Here is a 26,124-nt window from a genome sequence, read left to right on the forward strand (position 1 = left end):
GTATTTTATTCTCTTTGTAGCAATTGTGAATGAGAGTTCACTCATGATTTGGCTCTCTGTTTTTCTATTATTGGTGTATAGGAATGTTTGTGATTTTTCCACATTGATTTTGTATCCTTAGACTTTGCTGAAGTTGCTTATCAGCTTAAGGAGATTTGGGGCTGAGATGATGGGGTTTTCTAAATATATAATCATGCCATCTGCAAACAGAGACAGTTTGACTTCCTCTTTTTCTATTTGAATACCCTTTATTTATTTCTCTTGCCTGATTTCCCTGGCCAGAACTTCCAATACTATGTTGAATGGGAGTGGTGAGACAGGACATCCTTGTCTTGTGCTGGTTTTCAAATCCACCATGATCAAGTTGGCTTTATACCTGGGATGCAAGGCTGGTTCAACATATGCAAATCAATAAACATAATCCATCACATAAACAGAACCAATGGAAAAAAAACCACATGATTATCTCAATAGATGCAGCAAAGGCCTTCAATAAAATTCAACACCCCTTAATACTAAAAACTCTCATTAAACTATGTATTGATGGAATGTATCTCAAAATAATAAGAGCTGTTTATGACAAATGCATAGTCAATAGCATACTGAATCCATACTGTTTTCTATAGAGGTCGTACTCGTCCACATTCTCATCAACAGTGTCTAAGAGTTCCCTTTACATTTCATCCTCTCCAACATCTGTTATTTTTGACTTTTTAATAATAGCCATTGTGAATGGTATATCTCACTACAGTTTTGATTTGCATTTCCCTGATTATTAGTAATGCTGAGCATTTTTTGTATATCTACTGTCCATTTTTGTGTGTTATTTGCAAAAATGTCTACTCATGTTCTTTGCTCATTTTAATGGGGTTATTTGGTTCTTGTTTTCTTTTGTTGTTGTTGTTTGAGTTTCTTGTTAATTCTGCATATTAGTACTCTGTCAGATGCACAGTGGGCAAATATTTTCTATCATTCTGCACTTTGTCTGTTCACTCTGTTGCTGTGAAGAAACTTGTTAGATTCATTAAGTCCCATTTGTCTATTGTTTGCTTTTCGTCTATTTGTTTTTGGCTTGTGTTTTTGAGTTCTTAGTTGTAAATTATTTACCTAGTCCAATCTCCAGAAGAGTTGTCCTGGTGTTTTATTTGAATATGTTTACAATTTGAGGTCTTACATTTAAACCTTTAATCTATTTTGTGTTAATTATTTACATGTTGAGAGTGGGGGTCCAGTTTCATTCGTGTGCATATAGCTATCCAATTTCCCCAGCACCCTTTATTGAATGGGGTGTCCTTTCCCTGGTGTATACTTTGGTTAATTTTTGTTAACTTTGTCAAAGATCACTTGGCCATAGATTATGTGGCTCGGTTCTGGGTTCTGTAAAACGTACCCAAGAGCCTTGATTCTCCTGGGGCCTCAGTACTGATCTGCTCACCGTTTGAACTCCGTTGACTCAGTGATGCTCCTATCATTGTAGTGGTTTGTTGTCATGCGATGGCTTTCCTAAAATTGTGGACAATTCTGTTTTCATGTTCAAACATGAGCTAGGGATTTCATAAGAAAAGTGTTGTCAAATTTTTCATTTCTTTTCCACATTGCTCCTCAGACTTACTGAGCTGGGTTTCTGGTGTCAAGCTGAGGCATTCTCCTTTCCAAGTGTTGGATTTTATACTTACCTGGGTATTTAATCACTCCCTGTGTGGAAATCAGCCTCATCTATCACACCTTCCCTATAAAATTTTTAGAAATTTATTTGTGCACTGCAAGTGAGACACTCCATGATGAGGACACATTCCATCTTTCTTGTTGTTTCATAAAATTACTTTATTAGTGTAAATTTTTCTCTGCAAAAAAAGATGGGATCTGGATTTTAATTAATCATCCTGCTTTTTTATCTCCACATTCTTCTCCAACATTATTTCCTGCAGTTTAAGATGCCCTATGTTATAGATATTTGTATTCAGCCCCTTGGAAGGATATGAGCTCAAGAAATAAGTGGCCACATATCAGTGATGCATGTGGCCCAGGTAACGGGAATCTTTCATGCTCAATCTTTGTCAAACAGGATACAGCCTCTGCTTGCATGAATCACTAACAGGGAACATGCCATTTAATAGTACAGAATAGGAAAACAGACAGGGCTCTGAGTCTGGTTGGTATAGGAAACACAAGCCCTGGTAGGAAATGGCATCTCAGTCACATTTTCCTGTTCTGCAGAGGTAGGGAGGGAGCACCACTGAGATGCAGCTAGGTTCTTGTACAGGAGACATCCTGGGCTGTGTCTCTGTGCTCTCCTTGTGCAGTAATATGTGGCTGTGTCCACAGGGTCCATGTTGGTCATGGTAAGGACCACCTGGCTTTTGGAGGTGTCCTTGGAGATGGTGAGCCTGCTCTTCAGAGATGTGCTGTAGGATTTTTCGTCATTCCAAAAAATGTGTGCAAGCCACTCCAGGGCCTTCCCTGGGGGCTGACGGATCCAGCTCACACCCATTCCAGCATTGCTGAGTGAGAACCCAGAGATGGTGCAGGTCAGCGTGAGGGTCTCTGTGGGTTTTACCAGCACAGGACCAGACTCCTTCAAGGTGACCTGGGACAAGACCCCTGTGGAGAAGACATAAGAAGATGAAGCCCACAAAGGAGAGAACTGATGTTTCACTTCTGAGGAAGTCCCTGACCACAGCACTCACAGGAAGGGGTGGTCAGCAGCAGGAGTGTGTAGCAAAGCGTGTCCATGGTGGGGCACAGGAGTCACTGAGCGAGGCCCCATGCTCGGCTTTTGAACCCAGAGGAGGGTGGAGCTGGTGGAGATTTGCATCCCCTCATCTGAGTCCTACTCTATGGGGTGCACTCAGGTCTCAGGACTCAGTAGGGGAGTGCATCTGTGGTGAGGGGCAGTGAGCCCTCAGGTGTGGGCGTCCACGTGGGATCTCCATGGGGGACTCCATCTCATTTCAGGACCATGCCTCTCAGCCAAGGCTCTGAGATTCCTGCTCCTACAGACAGGGTCTTCTCTAAGGCTCACCCAGGGAGCATGCAGCTTTCTGGTTTTAGTCCTAGAGGATGAGAGTGGAAATCAATAGAGATGGTTTTCTTTCTTCCTTCAGGAGAAATGAGGGTGGGAATCTGGGAGAGCAAGGGGCTTCTCATAAGTGTTCTGATAAAAATCCTCTTTGTTTAGGGGGAAAGTGATGATTTTTTTAAATGATAGAGAATACATCAACAAAACATTTAAAAATGTATTGTGTACAGAAGTGTAAATGGCATCTCAGCCATTTACACACTGCAAGACACACAGCTTATTAGTGTGTCTGCACATAGGTGCATTCCTGTAGGAATATTCCATGGATAATCAATCTTGTCTTTATGCCCTGTCAGCCCTTTAGGAAGAGTAGACTGCATCTCTGACATCCCTCTTGCAGCGCATGAGTGAGCAGAGGCTTTAAACAGGGTAATTGGAGGAATCCCAGGGGAGCAGCTGGCAGACTGTTCCCAGCCTTGATTTCTACCTGCCGTGGAGGTGGTCTCTGTGCTTATAAGGCCATGGAGACTTTTGTCAGATCAGATTGACCTAATTACTGCAAACAATAATGTACAGTAATTGGAAATTTCTAGAACAATGCACATATACATATACACCTCCATGCTAGCCATTCTGAGCTCTGTGATTTAGTGGAAGTTAAGCATTTGCACCACGGCCATAAAGTAGGATCATTATGTAACTCACAATGTTGTTGTAAAATCATAGTTCTGCAATAATTAAAGGCTGGTGATTTACACTGGGCTCTATCGCTGACAGTTTTGGTTGTCAGCTGCAGGAAACAAGACTAAGAAGCAGTGAGATAAAATTAGTTTTCTTAGATTTAGAAAATGGCCTGGATGTGGCTCATGGAAAAGAAGACAGTAACATTCAAAGTCGTAGCCAATAAGCCCTGGGTCTTTACCTCACTTACCCCTTAGAAGCTCAACTAAAGCTGACTTTCCCCTCTCATTGTCTTCAATAATGTTTCAAAGTCTGGGAAAGATTAAGATTGGGCTAAATTTTGCCAATGTTACCTTTCAATTCATAATAAAAATGATTTTTTGAGTTATTTCTTAGAGTAAAATAATGACAAATTAGCTAAAATATGTACCAATACCTGTGAGCAAACATAATATGGAAATAGGCATGCTCTAATACTAAAAAATAAATATTAGAAGTTGGGATGATATTAAGTGAAATTCAGTTGAGATGTATTGACCTGCATATTACTGCGTTATTGTGTAGTCAAGATATTTTAGAAAATCACAGAATAAAATTCAACATTCATTCCTGATAGAAATTATCAAAAACTAGGTATACAAGAAGGATATCTCAAAAAATAAAGTGCATATATGAGAAAAACACAGCTTTCATCACACGAAGAATGGAAAAACTGGGAAATTTTCCTCTAAGAAGTGGAAGAAGACAAAAATACCCATTTTTATCACTTTTATTCAGAATAGTACTGAAATGCTAGCCAGAGTATTTAGTTAACAGTAAAAGGAAATGACCTCAAATTTGGAATTGTGGAAGTCAGATTTCCTGTGTGCAGACAAAAAGATCTTATATTAAAAAAAGAAAACTAAAGCCTTCTCAAAAACTATTAGAATTCATAAGCAAATTAAGTAAAGTTGTAAGATTCACCATCTACATACAATAATTGGTGGCATTTCTATATGTTGACAGCAAAACATCTGAGAATGAAATCCATGAAGCCTTTCCTTCATGGATTACAATAGCTGCAAAATATACCTAGGAATAAATGTTACCAAATAAGAGAAAGATTTCTAGAGGATAACTATAAATTATTGGTAATAGAAAATGAAATGGACACACATAAATAGGACATATATCCCAGATACTCCACATTTGTGGATTGGAAGAATTAATAGTATTGAAATTTTCATACTACCCAAAGTTATTTACAGATTAGATAAATTATCTATCAAAATAATAACGGCCTTCTTCACAGAAATAAGAAAAGCAATCCTACAATTCACACGTAGGCATGAAAGACCCAGAATAGAAAAGACCATCCCCCAAATGCATGGCATTTACACATTCACAGTTCATTCATTTGATTATAACAGTCCCCAAACTCATAACTCATTTCATCATCAACTCTAAACTCTAAAGTTTAAAACATAATTTAAATATTAACTAAACCATACATGGGTAAAATTTGAGGTACAATTATTTCTGAAACAAATTTCTCTCCAACTCTGAGCCAGTAAAACCAGATATCTTATTTTATTGGGGCTGCTTTAACAAAGTGTCATAAAGTGCATGACTTTAACAAGACATATTTATTCTGTGCAGTGCCGAATGCTGGGGAGCCCAAGACAGCCAATCATGTGTATGTAAAGGTTTCCTTCCTGATTTGCAGATGGCCGTAATTTTATCGTATCATCTCATGACAGGGAAGCGAGAGAGAAAAGCTCTCCCATGACTTTTTATTAGAGCACTAATCTCATTTATGATGGCTTCACCCTTTTCACCTAATCACCCCTTAAATGGCCCACACCCCAATTACACCACACTGGGGATTAGGGTTCCACAATATTAATTTTGGAGTTGCATACACATTCAGTCCATAGAACTGGACAAGTTATTTGATTTCAAAATACAGTGGTGAGTTAGGCATAAAATAGACATTTTCTCCCCTAAAGAGAAAAATAGTAAAGAAAAGAGGGGTGATGTATCCCCAGCAAGTACAACGCATAACAACACAAATTACCACAGGCCTTAAGGCTCAAGTGGAATCTTCTCTGGGCCAAGCTGCTTCTTTCCTGGCTCATTGCAGCAGCAGAATTAATTCCAATGCTTTAGGTAGAGGCACCAACGGGTAACTGCTGGGTTAAGGTCCCATCCCAAAGACCCCATGCAGCCCTACACACAAGGCTCACTGGGAGTTCCTAAGTTCCAGGCAGTGGTAGGAGGTCTTTTCCTCAAGGTTTTAAGCACGGATGGTCTGGTCTGTTGAAACCAAGGTAGTGGTCATGATTACTTCTAAATAAATTCAAGGTTTATTTTCTTTCTTCTGGAAGAATGGTGCACATTTGCAACCAAGTAGCTCCATCCTCTTAAATCTGAAGAATCTGACAGTATTCATCCATTTTGTCTCATCTCCATCCTTGTTCTTTAAAACCTGCATTTATTCTCTTTTAATACCATAAATTCTTTATCAAGGGATATTACAGCCTCATACTCACTGTTCTCATCAGAACACACTTTCTGATTTTTGCAACACAGATAGATTGAGAATTTTCCAAGCCTTTAAGTTTTGGATATTTTCTCCCTTATAATTTCATTATCAATTCATCTATTTCTTATTATAAATGCCCAGGAGAAACCAAACTACACTTTCAGCATTTTACTTAGAAGTGTTCTCAGCTAAATATTCAATTTTGCTGCTCAAAGTTCTCTTTTACTAAATATCACAACATAGTCTGGACAAGTTTTTTTGTCACTTTATAACAAAGATCACCATTTATCCAGTTTCCAATAGCACTCTACTCATTTTAATCTATCAGAATGACGCTTAATATATAAATTTCTTTATGCGTGTCAAAACTATCCAGACTTTTACACAAAACCCAATTCCAAGGTACTTTCCACAGTGTTGAAATAATTGTAACATCAGAACCCCACTTCTTCATCCCAAATTCTCTTTAGTCAGTTCAAACATTAAAAACAATCATACTTGGTAACTTACACAACATTAATTTTATCTCAGTTCCTCAATTCTGGAAATTCAAAGATAAACATGATGGCAAGATAGGTTTTATTTTGAGGCTTCTACTGTTGGTTCATAGCAGCCACCATATTGCTATTTGGTCACATGACATCTTCACGTGGAGTGTGTGTGTGTGTGTATGTGTGTGTGTGTGTATGTAAAGAGAGAGAAGGGTTCGAGGAGAGAGAGAGAGAGACTCTGGTGTCTTTACCTCTACAGGCATTAATTCCATTTTAATGATTCCACACCCCTAATTTGCTGCACAATTAAATACTTCTTCTGTTTGTCCATTATTGAATTGTAAAGAAATACCTGAGGCTGGGTAATTTAGAAAGGACATAGGTTTTATATGTCTCACAGTTGTGCAGGCTGTACAGCAAGTGTGGTGCTGACATCTGTTTCTCCTGAGTGGAAAGCTTACAGTCAAGGCAGAAGCTGAAGGGGAGCAAGAGTGTCACATGACAATAGGGGGGAAGATAAGAGAAGGGAGTGGTACCAGGCTCTTTCAATCAGCTGTCATGTGAACTGATAACTCATTCATCACCAAGGGGATGACACTAAGTAACTCATGAGGGATATACCCCTAATGCCATGCCTCCCAGCAGACTTCACCTCCAACATTGGGGATCACAGTTCAACATAAGATTTGGAGAAAACACACATCCAGACCACATCATTCTGCCCCTTAGTCTTTCTTACATTGCAATGTACAATAATCCCTCCCCAGTAGTCCCTGAAAATCTGAACTTGTTTTGGCATTAATTCAAAATCCAAAGTTCAGACTCAAGGAAAAGTTCCTTTCACCTATGAGACTGGAAAATCAAAAATAAGTTATTTACATCCAAAGTACAATGATGGGTCAGAAATTAGGTGAGGAGTCCTGTGCTAAAAAGAGAAATTGGCCCAAAAATTGGGTAAAGATTTTCATGGAAGGCCAAAACCTAGTCGGACAGTCCTTCAATCTTAAGGCTCTAAAATAATCATTGACTCCATGTCTTGTGACCTGGTACGAGGGTGGGTGCCCAAGGCCTTGGGCAGCCCTACCTTTGTGACTTCCCTAATGCAGCCCATAAGGCTGCTCTCATGGGTTGGAGTTGGGTGCCTGTGGCTTTTCCAGACTCGAGGTGCAAGCTGCCTGTGGATCTACCATTCTGGGGTCTGGAGGTTGGTAGCCCCCTTCCGTAGCTCCACTTGGCAACGTCATGGTAGGGACTCTGTGTGGAAGATCCAACCACACATTTTCCCTGCAATTTCCCTGAAAGATTTATTTTGTCCCCTAAAAGAGGGAAGTGCATGGTAACACTTTTTGTAATTTAATGATGTATCTGAAAGCTTCATGGTCATACAAATACACATACATGCACAGCAGCCCAGCAAAGACACATAAGTATGCTCAGGCAAAAGTGAATGTATATTTAAACACCAAAACACCATTCCCATTTGTTTCATATTATTCTAATTATTTAATGGCATTTAAATTGTGTTTGCAGTTTGAGATTGTAGTACAAAATAATGTATTCCTATGTGTATGTCTGCCTATTCCAATATTTAAAAAACAAATACACTTCAATACATGTTTTGGTAAAACTGTATGTAAATGGCATTCTTGTCAAATATGTCACTTAAATGTGCAATGATATTTATTTTAAATATTGGCCTGTTATTAATAAATTGAATAACTAATAAGGCAAGCATCACTTTTTAAATTGTATTACATTATTTGTTGGTTTTAGATTGTAGTTTTCAAACTAGGCAGGATAAAAATTCCTTATTTGAAAAGTTTTGCAAAAAAAATTTTGGGCATGAATATTCAATACAAACTCTAGTCTTTATTTGCCAATATGCCTTTATAATAGAGACCATCCGGCATTATGAAACTAAACCCAGCCTATGCTTTTCAAGACTCATTCACAATGGCAGCTTCCTAGAGGGTGGTGTGAGAGTGTGCAAGCACATGGGGATTTGGACTTCATAATCAAAGGACTAGTGAGCCCCAGGGCTGAGCACATAGAGGGCAGCAGGAGGTGAAGAGCCCACTCTGTGGTACTTAAGGAAGGGAGGGTATGGGATGAGGGTGATGTCTGGAGGGACCTAGAAAAGGGTGAGGAGGGCAGAGAGTGCAGGTAGATGAGCATATTCTAAGGAGAACTGTTATACTTCTAATCTTGGTTGGCTTCAGTGATTATGAAGAGAAGGGAACTGATTCACCAGACTTGGAAGACAGAAAGTAAAGGGACTTGCTTTTTCTGCATGGAGACGGAGGAAGATAAAAGGCTTTCAAAGAAGAAGGGAAGGTGGAGAAACAGTCTGAAAAACAGGACACTGGAAGCCAACCAAAGTGGAGAAACAGAGCCTTTAAAGTGCTGTTTATTTTCCACAAACAGCAGATGAAAGAAAAAGAAACAAAACACCATGCATATGCTGAGTTAAAGTTAGAAAACATATATAATTGTTTGACTATTACAGCACAAAAACACAAAACTCTATTCATGGAAATAGTCTGTATTGAGGATATGCATTTTTTTTCTAAGACAGGGTCTCACTCTGTCACCAAGGCTGGTGTGCGGAGGCACAATCACAGCTCACTGCAGCCTCAACCTCCCAGGCTTAAGGAATCCTCCCTCCTCAGCCTTTCAAGTAGCTGGTTGCACCAATCTCAGCTATTTTTTCTTTTATGTATAGAAAGCATCTCACCATGTTGCCAGGCTGTTCTAAAACTCCTGAGCTCAAGTAATCTGTCTGCCTCAGTCTCCCCAAGTGCTGGGATTACAAGTGTGATTTTAAAAATTTTACTATTTTAATAATAGTATTTTTTTAATAATTAAAATATATAAATAACCTATTTTAATAATTGTCCCGAGAGATCATTGCTAGTATTACTCAGAAAATACGCAGCAATAAAAGTTGCATTACATCCCTGTTCTAAGTTAGTGTTTTGTAGGTAAAAGAAATCATGGAATTAAAAGGAAAAATCAGACATCCTGGGGAAGACTTTTGCTTGACCAGGTCAGGAATTTCCAGGGTCTGAAAGGAAATCACAGCCTCTGAAGCAACTGATGTGCAGCTGCCTCCTAAGAGAACCTGCATGTCCTGAGCGCCCCCTGGTGGTTCTGAGCGCCCCCTGGTGGTTCTGCGCGCCCCCTGGTGGTTCTGAGTACCTCTGGTGACCTGAGCCCAGAATTGTTGTCTTTAGCGCCACCTATGTCCTGAGCGCCCCCTTGTGGTTCTGAGCACCCATTGGTGGTCCTGAGCGCCCCCTGTTGGTTCTGAGTACCCCCTCTTGTCCTGAGCGCCCCCTGGTGGTTCTGAGTACCCCGTGGTGACATGAGTGCAGTAGTGTTGTCTTGAGCGCCACCTAGTGTCCTGAGCGCACCCCTTGTGGTTCTGAGTACCCACCGGTGGTCCTGAGCGTCCCCTAGTGGTTCTGATCACCCCCTGGCGTCCTGAGTGCTCCCTAGAGGTCCTAAGCACCCCTTTGTTTCCTGACCACCCCGTGGTGGTTCTGAGCAGCATCTACCACGCAGTTCCCTCCTGTCTCTCTGCAGAGATTTTTGTGTCTGGGCTCACACAGATCTTCCCTCTCCTGTGTCCCTCACTGTAATATACGGCCTTGCCCTTGGCTTTCAGGTTGGTCCTTGTAAGGTAGACTGCACTTGAAAGGGTGTCACTTGGGAATGTTGATTTATCTGTACTCATGGAGAGTAACCCTTAGAACTTCCATATGATCTCTCACTGTTGCTACCCACACCAATTCCTGTTGTGAAGCGTGCTGGACCAAGCTCATGCTGCATCCAGTAAACCCGAAACCAGAGGCTTTGCAGGACAGTCTCAGTGAACCGCTGGGCTGTTAAATTTTTCTCCTTCTGACTCCATCAGTAAACATCACACAGGACTTCTGTGAATACAGAGGAAACAGACTGAGAACAACCACAGCTGGACCTGATTCACAAGGGACACTAATATTGAGGGGGATGAGAAGGGAATCCAGATCAGTGCAGACCCCATGGTGTGGACACTAAGGAAGGGCAGAGACATGGGGTGGCTCCATACCAGGGCCTGAAGGAAGAGGGCATGAGCTGCCTTTCATGAGGAGGAGTGGGGACACATTTCCATGTCTTCATGTTTGTGGTCATGGGTGCACTGCTCAGCACTGCTCATCCATCCTCTGTGTCTACATTTCGGGAGGGCAGGGTCAAAGCATTTCTGGGTCTGGATGCACAGGGTTATTCTGCCCATTACTCTTTTTTATTCTCTAATGTGGATACTGTTCAGGTATCTTCATAGTAGCAACATTATCAACAAATACGTCCAGTAAGAAAATAAAAATACATTTCCAGAGAAAATGGACACCTGTCTCTAATTGGTGCATTTAGAGCTGCAAACTACTGTTTTTGACAATAAGGCAAAGTTAGGTTACAACGAAAAAAATACAGATCTACACTTTATTAGGGAGGGGGTTTATAATTACCATTATCTTGAGATCATTTTGCCACAAAACAATTCAACATTGAATATATGTGCCTGTGTAAGGAAACAGTAAATGTGGACATATGTGTACTTATCTGAGTGAAGAGTTCACATGGAGACATGTTTGCTTGTCTGAGACAAGAGTCCACATGAGGAAAAGTCTGTTTTCTGAGGAAAGCGTAAATGTAAGGACATACATGGTAGTCTGAGGAAAGTGTCCATGTGGGGACATGTGTTTTTGTCTGAGGGAAGAATCCACATCAGTAAAGGTGTGTTTGTCTGACAGAAGACTCCACGTGTTGACAGGTGTGTGGACTCATCTGAGGGTACATGCCCATTTAGGGACAGTATATGCCTGAACTGAGCTGAAGTTTGGGGAAAATCTTTCTCAATCAAGGAAAGAAAATAATCCTGTGGGTTATTTGCTTGTCTGGATGAAAAAACCTGGGTCACATAGAAAATTGATTTTTTTAAAAATTAAAGATCTTTAGTGAATGTCAACATCTTATATGCAAATAAGGAAAATTAGTTCATTCTTTGTTGCATGTGTCTCATGGCATCCTCACCAAATAAGTTATTAGATAATTTTATACAGTCTGCATTTGATCCTAGGGATAATGTACTGCTAAACATCATTTTAAATTGTATATATTTAGGTTTATATTTTTCATCACAAAATTATGAGCTTAGACAAATTAATTGTGTCATGTCTCAACCATTGCATATCACTAAAAATAGTTTTACTCTTCTTAAACATTGCCTTTTTAACTTATTTGATACCCACTCTGTAAATTCCTGGAATATCCTCTCTATGTTTACTTGACTGTAGTTTTGGCTTTTACAGAATTCAAATAAAGAAATTATACAGTGTAATTGAAATGACTTCATGAAGAAAGTGGAAAACAAAGTTGCTGATCTAAGGAACTTTGAAAATGAGGAAATTCTATAAGTTTAAAGTGTAAAGAAACTGCACATAAGCACTCTATTCTAGTAGATAAAAATGGTTCCAAGAAGGGTACAGCTTTACATTTCTGATGCTGCAATGCATGTGTCCTGAAATTGTGCAGCTAAGTAATACAATGGCATATGGTGGGATGGGGTTCCTCACTTTGCAGTGGGTGATTATGGACAGTCAAGGAAGCCTAGAAAGGTCCATATGGTGGTAACACAGTTGGGTGAGGAGACCAGTGTATTCTCATTTTTAATGTAATAAAGTTACAGAAGATAAGATACATAAATAGTTTCAATGTGTCCTTAAACATGAGTTCATATAAACATGCACATTTACTAGGCCAGTTGGTTGAGAGGTCCTAAAAGTACTTATACCACATTAACAACACATATACCCAGTATCACAAATTTTATTTTAATACTATATTTTAACATCAGAAAGAAGCAATCTTTAGAAAAATGTCTGATTCTATGTATGAAAAAGTTAATATAGAAAATGGGCTTAGAATGTATTGTAATACCCGGAAACAGGAAAGTGTTCAAAAACAAAAGGATGAGGTGTGCTGTAAGGATGCAGCATCCAAACTAAATGAGTTCCCAGCACATAATAAAGCTGTGGTGATTTGAACAATAAAATGTATAGCATGGATTTACTTCAGAGTATGAAATAGACATTCATAAACCAATACGGATATTAATAAATGACTAAATAAAGAAATAATGGGAAAAAGAACACATCTCCTTCCAGAAATATTCCAAATATCTTAGGGTGATAGTCCTCTAATCAAGTAGGTTATGTTTAAACACTCATGAGTAGATTGTGGCCTGAGATTAGAGACATGGAAAAAAAAATCACTATTAGTATATTTTATGATGAGATTTCAGATGTAATGCCAAAGACATGATCTATGGATAAATGAAATTATACCTGTTTCTTTAATTTGTAAACACACACACACACACACACATATATTTTTCTGCAATACACACTGACAAGGGAGTAAAAGACAGCAACAGACTTGGAGAAAATACTTCCAAGTCATGTATTTGTTAAATGTTTCCTTTTGATTTGTTAAATGGCTTTTTTGATCAATATGCAGGTATACTTACAACTAATCAGAAGAAAACAATGCAATTAAAAATTAACCAAGTATGAATCACAACAAAATCTAAAATAGACAAATGGGATCTAAGTAAACTAAGGAGCTTCTGCACAGCAAAAGAAACTATCAGCAGAGTGAACAGGCAACCTACAGAATCAGAGAAAATTTTTGCATTCTATCCATCTGACAAAGGGCTAATATCCAGAATCTACAAAGAACTTAAACAAATTTACAAGGAAAAAACAAACAGCCCCATCAGAAAGTGGGCAAAGGATATGAACAGACACTTCTCAAAACAAGATATTTATGCAGCCAACAGACAAATGAAAAAATGCTCAGCATCACTGGTCATTAGAGAAATGCAAATCAAAACCACGATGAGATACCATCTCATGCCAGTTAGAATGGCGATCATTAACAAGTCAGGAAACAACAGCTGCTAGAGAGGATGTGGAGAAATAGGAACGTTTTTATACTGTTGGTGGGAGTGAAAATTAGTTCAACCATTGTGGAAGACAGTGTGCTGATTCCTCAAGGATCTACAACTAGAAATACCATTTGACCCAGCCATCCCATTACTGGGTATATACCCAGTTTGAAGTAAAAATAAATCATATATTGCATTCTTAAGTTAAAAGTAGCATAATGTTCAGAAACACATGAACTTTCTTTGCAAAAGGTACTTCTACTAAAACTTACAACACAGGGTCTGCTTTCTCAAGGACCCAGACATTATCACCCTATGAGCTGATTCATCAAAGGCCCAGGTATTTTCAATTGCACCTCAATATTAGACTCTGATTCATTAAATGCAGATATAGCAAAGTATTTTAAGGGATTGATGTGCTGTGCAGAAACATTCAACAGGATGTTAAAGATGCCTTACCACCAAATATTTCTAACAATTTTTTCATTGTCATCCACTTGGAAATTCTTTATTTTAGAAGAGACATCAGAGAATAGCAGCTTCAAACATTGTTAAAAGGCCTTATTATTTATCGTTATCTACAAATGCAGCAGTAACTCCAACATGTCAATCCATAGGTTTATGAAGTGAAAATGAGGTGGGTTACAAAAGTTGTTTTGAGATAATTATCATATAGTTGTAGAATCAATATCAATGGTGGCATCAGTGTAAGGTTGAACAGCCAGTTTCTGAGCTGATGTTCTTGCAAATGTAATTTTTAATAAGGTTGTGGTGGGCTTCTATCCAAGATGGTGGCTAAGCAGAGTCTATTTATGATAGTTTTTGTTATCAGGAATATGGGCCTAAGAACCCTCCTTCATGGTCATTCCTAGGTCCATTTGTCAGGGTGTTAACACAAGTGGCTCTGTTTTGATTCTTACAAATTTCACACTCTTTCTAACACTACAGGTGAGGAAGGTGAACCTGTGTTAGTTTGCACAACACAGGATAAATTCCACATCCACATTCCATTTTGACCAAACAAGCTCATACCTTTCACAACTATTGGCCACTTGCATTCCCAGGTGAGTCTCCACACAACACACTGGAGGGTTCTGAGCAACGGGAGAGAAGATAGTCCCATCAGCCTCTCCCACGTGGTTGCAGGAGCCACAACCTGAGCCCCACCTGAGCTGCAGGGAAAGGGCTTGAGCCCTGGAATTTTTACAGCAGGAACCACATCTCCACTTTACAGGGATCAGGAACAGCAAAAGGAAAATTAACAACAAATACAACTAACAAGAAATAGAATGGGCTAGGAGCAAAAGGGGCCCCAGATCAGTGCTGATACTGATTTGCATGCTTTAGTGTCAGGAGAAGGGTCAGACGTAAATCCTGTGAGGTTCTACCTGACACTGACCCTGGCCCAGCCTCTCTCTTGGCTGAGGTTAGAATTCCTAAAGACTGTTCTCCTCAGGGAACCCCACTAAGGTTCCTGTCCTGAATGTGACTGGAGAAGACTTACCAGGTACCCTTCAGCTTCCACAGGGCTGTGACCCTGGCAACCACTGGCAGAGAGATTGTTCTACATTTAGCACCTGAGAGAAGGTTTCCTCCTGGTACAATAAAACTGTGGTATTTCAGAGACTTACAGCTAAGCAGAGCATCATGAAATAAGGGAGGGTCTCTGAAGGAAACATCTAAATGGAGAAGCAGCCCCAGACCCTGGCGGTAAACCAGCCTCTCATCTCCACCTGCACCTGCTCTGGGGCTGGCCCTGTGCTTACTGCAACCTGCCCTTCCCTGGTGGTCGTGAGTCCCCTTGGTGGTCTTGAGTCTTCCTGGAGGTCCTAAGTGCCCTGACAGGTTTGCGTGAGGGCTCATAAGGACACCTCCTCACTGAGTCTTTCACAGTAATACTCAGCCGTGTCCTAGGTGGTCATGGAGCTGAGCTTCACAGAGAACTGGCTCTTGGTTGAGTCACTGTTGATGGGGACATGGACCTGGGTGGAGGGTGCATGATGTGTATTCCTTGATGATCCACTCTAGTAACTGTGCCCCAGCCATTCCAGCCTGTTGCCCACGGGATGGTGGATTCATCTCAAATAATATCCATGGTAAAAAAAGAATCCAGACACAGCACAGGCAGAGGGCAGTGTCTGAGGGCCTCATGGGTCCTGGACCTGACTCCTGCAGCTGCACCTGGGACAGGACACCTGGAATAACAGTGGACTTCCTGGTGAGTCACACACAGAGAGCTCACTTGTCCCCATTACCTCATTTCTTATTTCTAGATTCTCACACAGAAAAACTGTCATCCATCAAAGACATGTAAAAAGTTGATCTTCTTGAGAGAGAGAATAATGCCTTTCATGGGGAAACTGTGCTCAAGCTGATGATAGAGCAGTATCTGGGGAGGAGAGAGGCTGACAACACCCAGCATTGTTGCTGGGGTATAAACAGAGTTTGAGGAAAAGTGTGCATGTGTCAAGAGCCCCTCACATATAAGGGGCAGGAACCATGGCGACCTTCTGTCTTGGAGCCTCTTCCCAGAGGTGAGTGTCCTGCTCAGACATCAGATAACACAAACTCATTCCTCCTCTGAAAGAGCATCCCTCTGCTGAGTGTCAAAGCATCCATTCTTACCCCAAGGACAGGAAGGCAAATGATAGAAACAAGCAGTTTTGCTGGACAGAGAGGGAAGGGGTAGGAACCAGGGAAACACCTTGTGCCCAGGATCTACGCCCTAAAATCTCCTGTTTCTTTTGGGTTCCCAGCTGGAGATGATACATTGTGAACTTTCCTGGCAGTCGTGCTTCTGGAGGGAGGATTAGGAGAAATGCTGAGTAAGTTCTCCTCTTTGCTGAGCACAGAGTTTTCACCCTCTGTGGTAAGTGGTGTTATCCCTCCCCAGTTGAGTCACCCCTGCTCACCCTCTCCCTGTTGCTTCCCAGGTTTTGCTTCTTTGCTCACAGTCTTACCCTTTTCTAGATTTCTTTTCCTGGAGCCCCCATAGTAGCCTTGAGTGACAACATCAGTCCAGTCCACAAAATCTTATAAACTGTGATTCATTTCCTTTTGATTACCTATGAACACTTTATAAGAAAATAGATGGTATAGAGAAAACATTGCTTTCCTGTTATACATAGAGCCCTGCTGTGTTCTCAACAGGCCCAACAGGCCTGAGGACACACACACACACACACACATCAATTCCCACATCCCCTTTCAATTTCCAACAGGAAAAATCATGACTGTGTTGGAAGAATTGTTTGCATGGGGCATGGGAGCCACAATGAGGCATCATCCCTCTCTGAGGATACAGGGTCTCCATGTTCAAAGAGAGAGACTCCAGATGTGCAGAAGCCCAGTGTTTCAGGACCTGGGAACAGAATCACGGGAGACCAAGTACAGCAGGACTGGCCAAGAGGACCAAAGAACTAATGGTAGACTTTGAGTGAGGAGAACAAGGTAAGGCCTGATCTTACGTCTTCTGCCCTTCATTCTGTTGATACGATGTGTCACATTGATTGATTTGCATAGGTTGAACCATCCTTGCATCTCTGGGATAAGCCACACTTGGTCTTGATGAACGCTCTTTTGATATGTTATTGAATTTGGTTTGCTAAGAATTCCTTGAGGAGTTTTGCATCCATATTCATTAGTGATATTGAACTGTAGTTTTCTTTTTTTTTTGGTATGTCTTTATCTGGTTTTCATATAAGGGTAACATTGGCCTTGTACAGTAAGTTTGGAAGAATTCTTCCCTTCCTTATCTACTTTTTATCTATTTTTGGAATATTTTGAGTGAGATTAGGTATTATCTCTTCTTTAAATATTTGTCATAATTGAGTGATGAAGTCATCAAGTCCCGGGTTTTTTCTTTGCTGGGAGACCTTTTATTATGGCTTCACTCTCACTACTTGTTACTGATCTGTTCAATTTCTTCCTGGCTCAATCTTGGTAGGTTGTATGTGTCTCTAAATTTATCCTTTTCTTCCAGATATTTCGATTTATTGGCATTTAGTTGCTCCTGGTAGCCTCTAATGATCCTTTGATTTTCTGCACTATTGGTTGTAATATTTCCAGTTTTCTTTCTGATTTTATTTACTTTGGTCTTCTTTGTTTTTTTTCTTGGTCTGGTTAAAGGTTTATAGATGTCTTTTATCTTTTTAAAAAACAACTTTTCATTTGATCGATCTTTGGTATTGTTTTATTTATTTCAATTTTATTTATTAACGTTCTGATCTTAACTTTTTTATTTTACTATGTTTGGATTTGATTTGCTCTTGCTTTTCTAGTTTTTTTTGAGAGATATTCCTAAGATGTTTATGTTATGATTGTCTGCTTTTTTAACATAAATGCTTATAGCTGTGAACTTTCCTCTTAGTACTATGTTCACTGTATTTCATAGGTGTTCATACGCTGTGTTTTCATTATCATTTCTTTCAATAAATTTTAAAATTTTCTTGTTTCTTTATTAACCCATTTTAGAGCATATAGTTCAGTTTGGAAGCACATTGTTTAATTAAGGAGGATACTGTTTAATTTCCATGTGTTTTCAAAATTCCTCTTATTATTTTAGTTTTCTTTCATTACTATCAGAGAAGGTACATGATATCTTTTTAATTAAAAATGACAAATTTTCTGGTCTACTATGTGGTCTATCCCTGAGAATGATCCATATGCTTAGGAAAAGATTGTGTACTCTGCAGCCATTGGATGAAGTGTTCCATCAATATCCATTATGTCCACTTGGTCTGTCATGCAGATTTAGTCTAAGATTTCATTGTTAATTTTCTGTCTGGAAGATCTGTCCAATGCTGAGAGTGGGGTGTTAAAGTCTCCAGCTATTATGGTATTGGGTCTATCTCTCTGTTTATCTCTAATTGTATTTGCTTGGTATACCTGGGTGCTCCAGTGTTGGGTGCATATGTATGTATGTGTATAACCCTATGTCAACAAAGGGTGCAGCCACGTTGTCCCTGTCACTGCCTCAGCTCAGCACAGCTGCCTCCTCCCTCAGGATTTCTGGTTCTCTCAGGATGTGGGTTTCCACACTGTGCCTCTTGCACGTGTCCTCAGCCTTTAGGCTGCTGATATGAAGATATGCCATGCTGACGGAGGTGTCCATGGAGAAGACAAACCGTCCTGTGAAGCCCTGGGCATACGTTAGGTTCCTAGTGTTGGTGTTGATCCATCCCATTTCCTCAAGCCCTTGTCCATGGGCCTGTCATACCCAGCTGATAGCATAGCTTGTGAAGGTGTATCCAGAAGCCTTGCAGGAAACCTTCAATGAGGCTCCAGGCTTCTTCACCTCAGGCCCAGACTGCACCAGCTGCACCTGTGAGTGGACACCTGTGGAGAGGAGACAGGAGTGCGTGAAGTCTCACTTGACTGGCCTGGTTTCTCTCTCAGCCCGGTGACTGGGAGGTCCCTTACCTGTTGCTGCTGCCACCAAGAAGAGGATCCTCCAGGTCCAGTACATGTTGAGGTGCTGTGGTCTAGGGGCTTCTTCTGAGGAGAGTCGTGGTTGTTGGATGATGCTCTCAAGGCACAAAGATATCTATATTTACCTCAGTTATTTGCATATTCATGAGCGATCCTATTTCATACCTGATACTGCATGAGAAAGATTGGAGAGTGACACATGGATTACCAACAGGAGGATGCTAAGGGTTCAAGCTATAATCACCTTAGAGGTCATATGCCTCCTGATACATCCCTAAGCTCTATGTTGACAAAGCTTCTCCCCCTGGAGAACAATTTTCCCTAGAACAGGACTTCACTGTGAACACACACTTGAATGGCTCAGAGGTAATTTAAAGTACTTCTAGGCTTTAATACATGAATGTCTTATTCGGGGGATGAGTGTGTTTCTCCAAAGTTGCACTTATTTATATAAAAGAAAAGCTTGCTTAACCTCCAGCTGCATACTATTAAGATATCTAGCAGGGTTAGAAATATCTAGTATAAAAGTGGTTCTCATTACAACATCAAATTTGATAAATGCTCACAATTGAATAGGATATTTATAGAATGTTCAGCACTCTTTGTCAAATACTCATTTTAGATTTTTTTTAGAAGAATGACACAGATCTTGAGAGGAATCCCTCCCCAGCCTCCTGTGCACCTGCTCTGGGGGTGGAGCCTGTGATGGGTGGGCCTTGAGCGCCCCCTGCAGCCCAGCCCTTGCACTGCAGAGAGGCTCCTGTCCGGGCTCCCAAAGCATTTCCCTCCCCCCAGTATGAAGATGCTGTGTCCTGGCTCAGAATGCTCCTTTAGTGACACGTGACACCATGTACTGCTGACACCATCTCTTACAATAGTAAATTGGCCATAGGAAAGCCAGTGAACTCTGCAGAAACACCCCAAGCAAGGATTCTATGAAACCACCAGGGAGCCCCTTCCGTCGAGCTCCGGAAGCACTGGATCAGTCCACACTCACAGTGAGTGCAGGAGCTCCCAGGGGCTTTGGGAGAACACCTAATCTCTTGTCGGTTCCTGTGGATGAACATCTCATCAGATAATTTCTAAACCTACAAAATCATGGGTCTCAGAGGCCACTGCAAAACTCCTAATACACACACACACACACACACACACACACACACACACACACAGTGCCTAGATTCCCCACAGTAATGGGAGGGAACTGTGCCTTACTCCCTGTGTCTACCACATTGGTTGTGCACCCACAGTGCCCCTAGGCCTGGGGATATGCCCTTGTCAACAGAGTGACAACAAACACTTTACACCTGGAGATGGGGCCCTGCACACACTGTGGCTTCCCTGTTCTCCCAGAACCTGGGATCCTGCAGATGCCCCCGAGAAGCATCCAGGCTCCCCCTGGGAGGGTCAGCCACAGCCCAGCTCCACCGAGTTGGCGCAGCCTGCACTGAGCCGCTGACCTGTGGGGAAAGTCACAGCAGACCCACAGCCCAGCCAGCCCCACTCCCAGAGGCACATCAAGGAAGGGGGCAGGACCTGGGGACCCTTGATGGGGATCTTTTCAGGAGCAAACACAGGAACTGATCAGACACAGGGGACCTGGGAAGGTGAGTAGCTGGTCAGGGTTTCTGAGGACCAGTGTCTGTGATGGGACCTGCCTGTCCCTTCTCATATGAGGTGCCTCTCCTGGGGATCCTGTTCTTGTCTTACTTGTGCAGGTCCACTCTGTGGGTGACTGGCACACCTTTATAAACCTCAAATCTCAGGAACATAAGAGCTGTGCTTAAAAAGTCCCCAGAAAGAAGACACATTCCCATCCTGCTGCGACTGAAACAGCTCCACGCTGGGGTTGGGGAGGGCTCATGTGTCGCTGATGGGATGCAGAGGATCAGCCACAGGTGAGCTGAGGAAGACTCAAGGCTACTTTCCAGCACTTCCCCTCAGAGTGAAATTTGTGTGTTTGCCCCAAATCCAGGCTGGTTCTGGGACTTGATTCTTCCAAACTTGCTGCTCTGGAAAGTGCAGGCCCTGGCTGTCACTGTCACCGCTGCTGGGACACTGTGGACACCAACAAGGGCAGGAGCCTGGGGATGGGGCTGAGGACAGACACTAGCTAGATGAACCCATTGAAAACTTTGGGATCTGCTGGGGCTCACACTCATGGAAGCACATACACTGGAGGGTTTGGAGGAGGAGGCAGCCTCTGTGAGTGACTCAGGAGCTGCTGCTGCTCTGTGGGTCACCTCGTTGGCAGGTAGCAGTGGGCAGGTGAGTGTGGTTCAGCCCTACAGGGACACCAGGCTTCCACATGCCCCTCCTCACCAGGAAGGAGAGTGGCTTTGTTCATCCTGGTTTCCCCAGCCGTCTGGTCATCCTCTCTTCCTGACCTCCTGCCCATGGCCCTTAGGCCTGTGACACATGGACAAAGGCACTTTCTACTCCAACTGTTGATTACCCAGGTCAGCTCCCTCTAGAAAAGCCATGATGTTTTCCTGTTTCTGTGTCCCTGGCTGAAACACAATGGACACACAGGGACATACCAAAGTGTCAAAGTGGAGGACGGGAACCCTAGAAAATACCACTCAGAGAAAGAAATTAGTCCGTGGATAACAAGAGGGTGCTGAGCATGTCTGGAGGCTGCAGGTCCCAGAAGCTTTAGATTCCTCAAAGTCCTCAGTTTTGTCTCCTCTGTTGTTTTGGGGCTTCCCTGAGTTCTCCTCTTCAGATAGACTCTGTGCCTTTTCACACACTGACCTATAGGAGATCGTTAAGCCAGACAAGAAGCCTCAAACCTGGTATATATTCTGATCTAAATTTTCAAAAGATAAACTCCAGAGACATTCAAAGAAATGATTATAAAATATCAATATGTAGCAACTGGCTGAGAAAACCTTAAACTCATATTATTTTTATGAACCATATACATGCTAAAAGTTTGTCCAATTTCTCCACTTTATCAGAGACTGCCTGCAGGATGAATTTTGATGCCACCTCATTTAGAGTAGGGGAAAACTTAAAATCCTCTATAGGTCTGAGTGACACTAACAACAACAACAAAAAGTGTGGACCAGTATGAAATTTTAAGAGACACCACTATCATGGACTGGGCTAACAGGTGATGGCATTTGCCCTGAGCATATTCTGTGAAGAGTGGTTACCATGGCTTTTCCTTCTAATGAGCAGAAAACAACAGAGAATGTACAAAGTGATAATAATAATGAAAGAGAAAAAAAGCAGTCCAAATTCTGTAACAAAACAAAGCACTAGAAACTGACACAAATTAAAAGAAGGTATATTGATTACCTGGCAGAAAATTCAAAGGAAACCTTATAAATGTGTTCAGTGAGCTCAGAGAAGAATGCAAAAACAACACGAGAATTTTAACAAAGACCAAAAATGGAGAGGGATGAGATACAATGATGTGTAGCTTAACAGTAGGGATACATCTGAGCAATGTGTCCTTAGGCAATTTGTCATCGTGCGAGGATCACAGAGTGTGTTTACGTGAACCTACATGAAATACCCTGCTACACCCAGGCTGTGTGGGATAGCATAGTGCTCCTAGGTAACAAATCTGTACATCATGTAAGTGTAATGAATACTGTGGCCAGTTGAATCACCATGGTAGGTATGTATATATATGAACATATCTAAGTATGGAAGAAATGCAGTGAAAATGCAGTATTATAATTTAATGAGATCATTATCATGTATGTGGCCTGTTGTTCACCCAAATATCATGATGTGCACGATTCTATTCAAGTTGCTGAAAATAAAACAAAACCAATAAAACTGTCAAGTAAAAATATTACACTAATTAAAGCTTTTCTTCAGTAATGTAAGATGTTTCAAACGTTTCTCCAAAAAGCAAAAAATGGACAAGTGCATCACCACTAGACGTGCCTTACAGGAATGCCAAGTGTCTCTGGTAGGTTCCGGGAATAATGAAGTAGCTGCATCAGCTTCACTCTGTCATCTGCCGTTTGATAGACTTGCATAGTTCTTTTTTTCTGTTCTGCTTTTTCCCTCTATAAACTCCTTCTCCCTTCCCTTCATAATTCTGTCTGTTAATGCAACTCATATTTAGCTGAAAATGCTGGGGTCATTGGAATAAATTCCCATCGTTCCTCCACCAAAGCTAATAAGCTGTCTCCAGGGGTGTCCATCTCCATTTTCTTTTCTTCCATTCCCATGGGATAGTTTCCTTGATCCTACATGAGTCCAGCCCTCCTCTTCATGTACCTGGGCCATCGAACCATCACGCACCCGGGAACAGCTTCAGGAAATGTACCCTGCCAGCTTCCCCATCAGCCTCCACCTACAGTGATCATTCCTTCAGCTTTCACTCATGCTGGAGGGCTTCCCACCCAAAAGGGCCTTTCACACCCACTCCTAGTACAGTTCTGGGACCCAGTGTACCTCCCAGATACAGGTACATATCCTTCTCCTTTGTTGTTAGTTTTGTTTCATTTATTTAAAATTCACTTGGATATCACTGATGATGGGAATGACGAGCGTGCCCATCCCATTTTCTGTCCACTGCCTGAAAAAGCCACCTGCGAGGGTAATCACCCTAGTGTGCTGCACTGAGGGGCCACCTGGATATACACTGACATGAGATGTGTGAGTTATTAGAGGAGGCCCTGGGTCACCAGGTGTCTGTGCTCCACAGGACACAGGTCTGTCCTGCAGTAGAGCCTGCATGGCCTGAAATCATACGTGTGCATGACCCGTGGTCTCAGCAGGGCACCTGAGACCAGCTTCAGGCAATTCCTCTGTAACCTGCCCTGGGTGCCTGCAGAGGACAGGTGCATGACAAGGATGTAAGGGAATGATGTGGGTTAGGGGAATTGAAGCTCACTCTTTACTGAGGCTCTACTCGGCACCTGGACCTTATGGAAGACTAAGAACAGAATGAGTCCAGCCCCAAATAGCTCCTAGTTTAGGGTCAGCTTTAGTGGGATTTTAGAGAGTAGAAGACACAGGGGTGATGCTGGAGTGGTTTTCTGTGACCGTGGGTCACTTGGGGGGAAGCAGAAGGCAGGCAGGGATCAGGACTCCATCTGGCTGGTTCTCATTATCTACATGCATTCTCATAGTGGAAAGTGAGATACACGACCTAGAACATACCCCCAGGGCTGATCTCAGAGACTGCTGCTAAGTGAATGGCTCAGCAGAAATGTGGTGGGGTTTTCATCTTGGATCTATTTTTCTTTATGAAAATAATTTGAGAGATGTGTCCAGCCTCGGTGGGCTGCTTCTCCATGCAGGAGACGGAGCTAACACAATTGAATCTCTGAATCTACTTGGCTTTCCATGAGAAGATACCACAGACTAGGCTATTTCACATAACAAATATTAATTTTCTTATTGTTCTGGAGTCTTGACGTCCAAGATCTGGGTGCAGAAAGGGTAAGTTTTTTGAGAGGCCTCTTCCAGGCTTGCAAAGGGCCACCTTCTCATGCAGCGCGTCCCCACATGGCCTCTCCTCTGTGTGCATGTGGAGAGAGAGGCCTCTGATGTCTTCCACTTCTCATAAGGACAAGAGTCCTACTGGATTAGGGTCCCATATTTATGGCCACAGTTAACTTATTTGTCCTCTTAAAATTCCTCTGTCCAATACAGAGCCACTGGGATTGGGGTTTCATCACATGAATTTAAGAGAAAGACACGATGCAGCCAATGACGCCAATCAAGGGATAGTGAGAAGCCTTAGAATATTTTGCTTGTCAAGAAGGTAAAATGGGCCTTGTGGGAATTTGTTGAAAAAAGGGTGCCAGTGACTGTTAAATCCTGCAGCAAGGATGTGAGGAAGCAGAACCACAGATAATAAAGAAAGAGGAGCCCTGGGGACAGCTGAGGTCCTGGCGAGGAGGGAGACCACTGAGCTGATGAGGAAGCCCCGCCCTCCCGGCACCTGCTCCTGACCCGGCCTCGGGCTCTGTGGGCCCCGCGCGCCCCCTGCTGGTCTTGAGCAGCACCTGCGCCCGCTCCTCCGCCTCCCTGCAGGGAGGTTTTTGTCTGGGCTCACACTCACCTCCCCTCACCGTGCCTCTCGCACAGTAATACACGGCCGTGTCCGCGGCGGTCACAGAGCTCAGCTTCAGGGAGAACTGGTTCTTGGACGTGTCTACTGAGATGGTGACTCGACTCTTGAGGGATGGGTTGTAGTTGGTGCTCCCACTGTAATAGATATACCCAATCCACTCCAGTCCCTTCCCTGGGGGCTGCCGGATCCAGCTCCAGTAGTAACCACTACTGCTGATGGAGCCACCAGAGACAGCGCAGGTGAGGGACAGGGTCTGTGAAGGCTTCACCAGTCCTGGGCCCGACTCCTGCAGCTGCACCTGGGACAGGACCCCTGTGAACAGAGAGACCCACAGTGAGCCCTGGGATCAGAGGCACCTCCCATATCTCCATGTCTGCAGCCTTGAGACACTCACATCTGGGAGCTGCCACCAGCAGGAGGAAGAACCACAGGTGTTTCATGTTCTTGCACAGGAGGTCCAGGACTCTCAGAAAGCATTTCCCATGTGAGCTGGACCCTGAATTTAAGGAAATGTGTGATGGTTTCCTGTGGGTGCCTAAGAGATTTGCATGTGGGTGGTGCCTCTGTATGGACAGGTGAAAAGGGATGAGGGAGGCCCCAGTCTTTTAGGCTCTCCCTGGGAGGAGGATGCTGGCTGTGCCCTCTGAGAATTCAGTTCTCTTCCTGGGGCCTCAACTCACTATGTCCTGGCTCCTCTTTTCCCAGGTGAGGAAACAGATTGCAACAGCAGCTTAATGTAACAATCACGTGAGTTCAGACACACCAGGATTCACTTAACGTTATTTGTAGTTCAGAACCTCCATCAGGTTGAGAGGGAATCGCTCTGTCCCAGGGAGTGGGTCTTAAATAGCAAAACGGCCTCAGAAAACCCAACATAATCTACAGGGAGACCTCAGCACAGCAAGCGAGGAATCACTACAGCCACCAGGGGGCTCCGGATGC

General features: G+C 42.4%; 1 protein-coding gene, 1 pseudogene and 1 gene segment (V, D, J or C); all 3 read right to left on the reverse strand.

Moving 5' to 3' along the window:
- Positions 1–2,110: 2,110 nt before the first annotated feature.
- LOC129393778 (immunoglobulin heavy variable 2-26-like) lies at positions 2,111–2,735 on the reverse strand. The segment is given in 2 exon segments: positions 2,111–2,601; positions 2,688–2,735. Coding segments are annotated over 2 exon segments (537 nt in total).
- A 14,103-nt stretch (positions 2,736–16,838) lies between these two features.
- LOC134729012 (immunoglobulin heavy variable 7-4-1-like) lies at positions 16,839–19,170 on the reverse strand (annotated as a pseudogene).
- A 1,370-nt stretch (positions 19,171–20,540) lies between these two features.
- On the reverse strand, positions 20,541–25,659 carry LOC134728933 (uncharacterized). The gene is made up of 4 exons (XM_063596152.1): positions 25,577–25,659; positions 25,051–25,494; positions 23,786–23,928; positions 20,541–20,690 (listed from the first exon to the last, which is right to left on the reverse strand). Exons 1-4 carry the CDS (start codon positions 25,620–25,622, stop codon positions 20,541–20,543), a joined length of 783 nt encoding a protein of 260 aa, XP_063452222.1. The 5' UTR covers positions 25,623–25,659.
- Positions 25,660–26,124: the final 465 nt, after the last annotated feature.

Source organism: Pan paniscus, chromosome 15 (genome assembly GCF_029289425.2).
Source record: "Pan paniscus chromosome 15, NHGRI_mPanPan1-v2.0_pri, whole genome shotgun sequence".
NCBI lineage: Eukaryota > Metazoa > Chordata > Mammalia > Primates > Hominidae > Pan > Pan paniscus.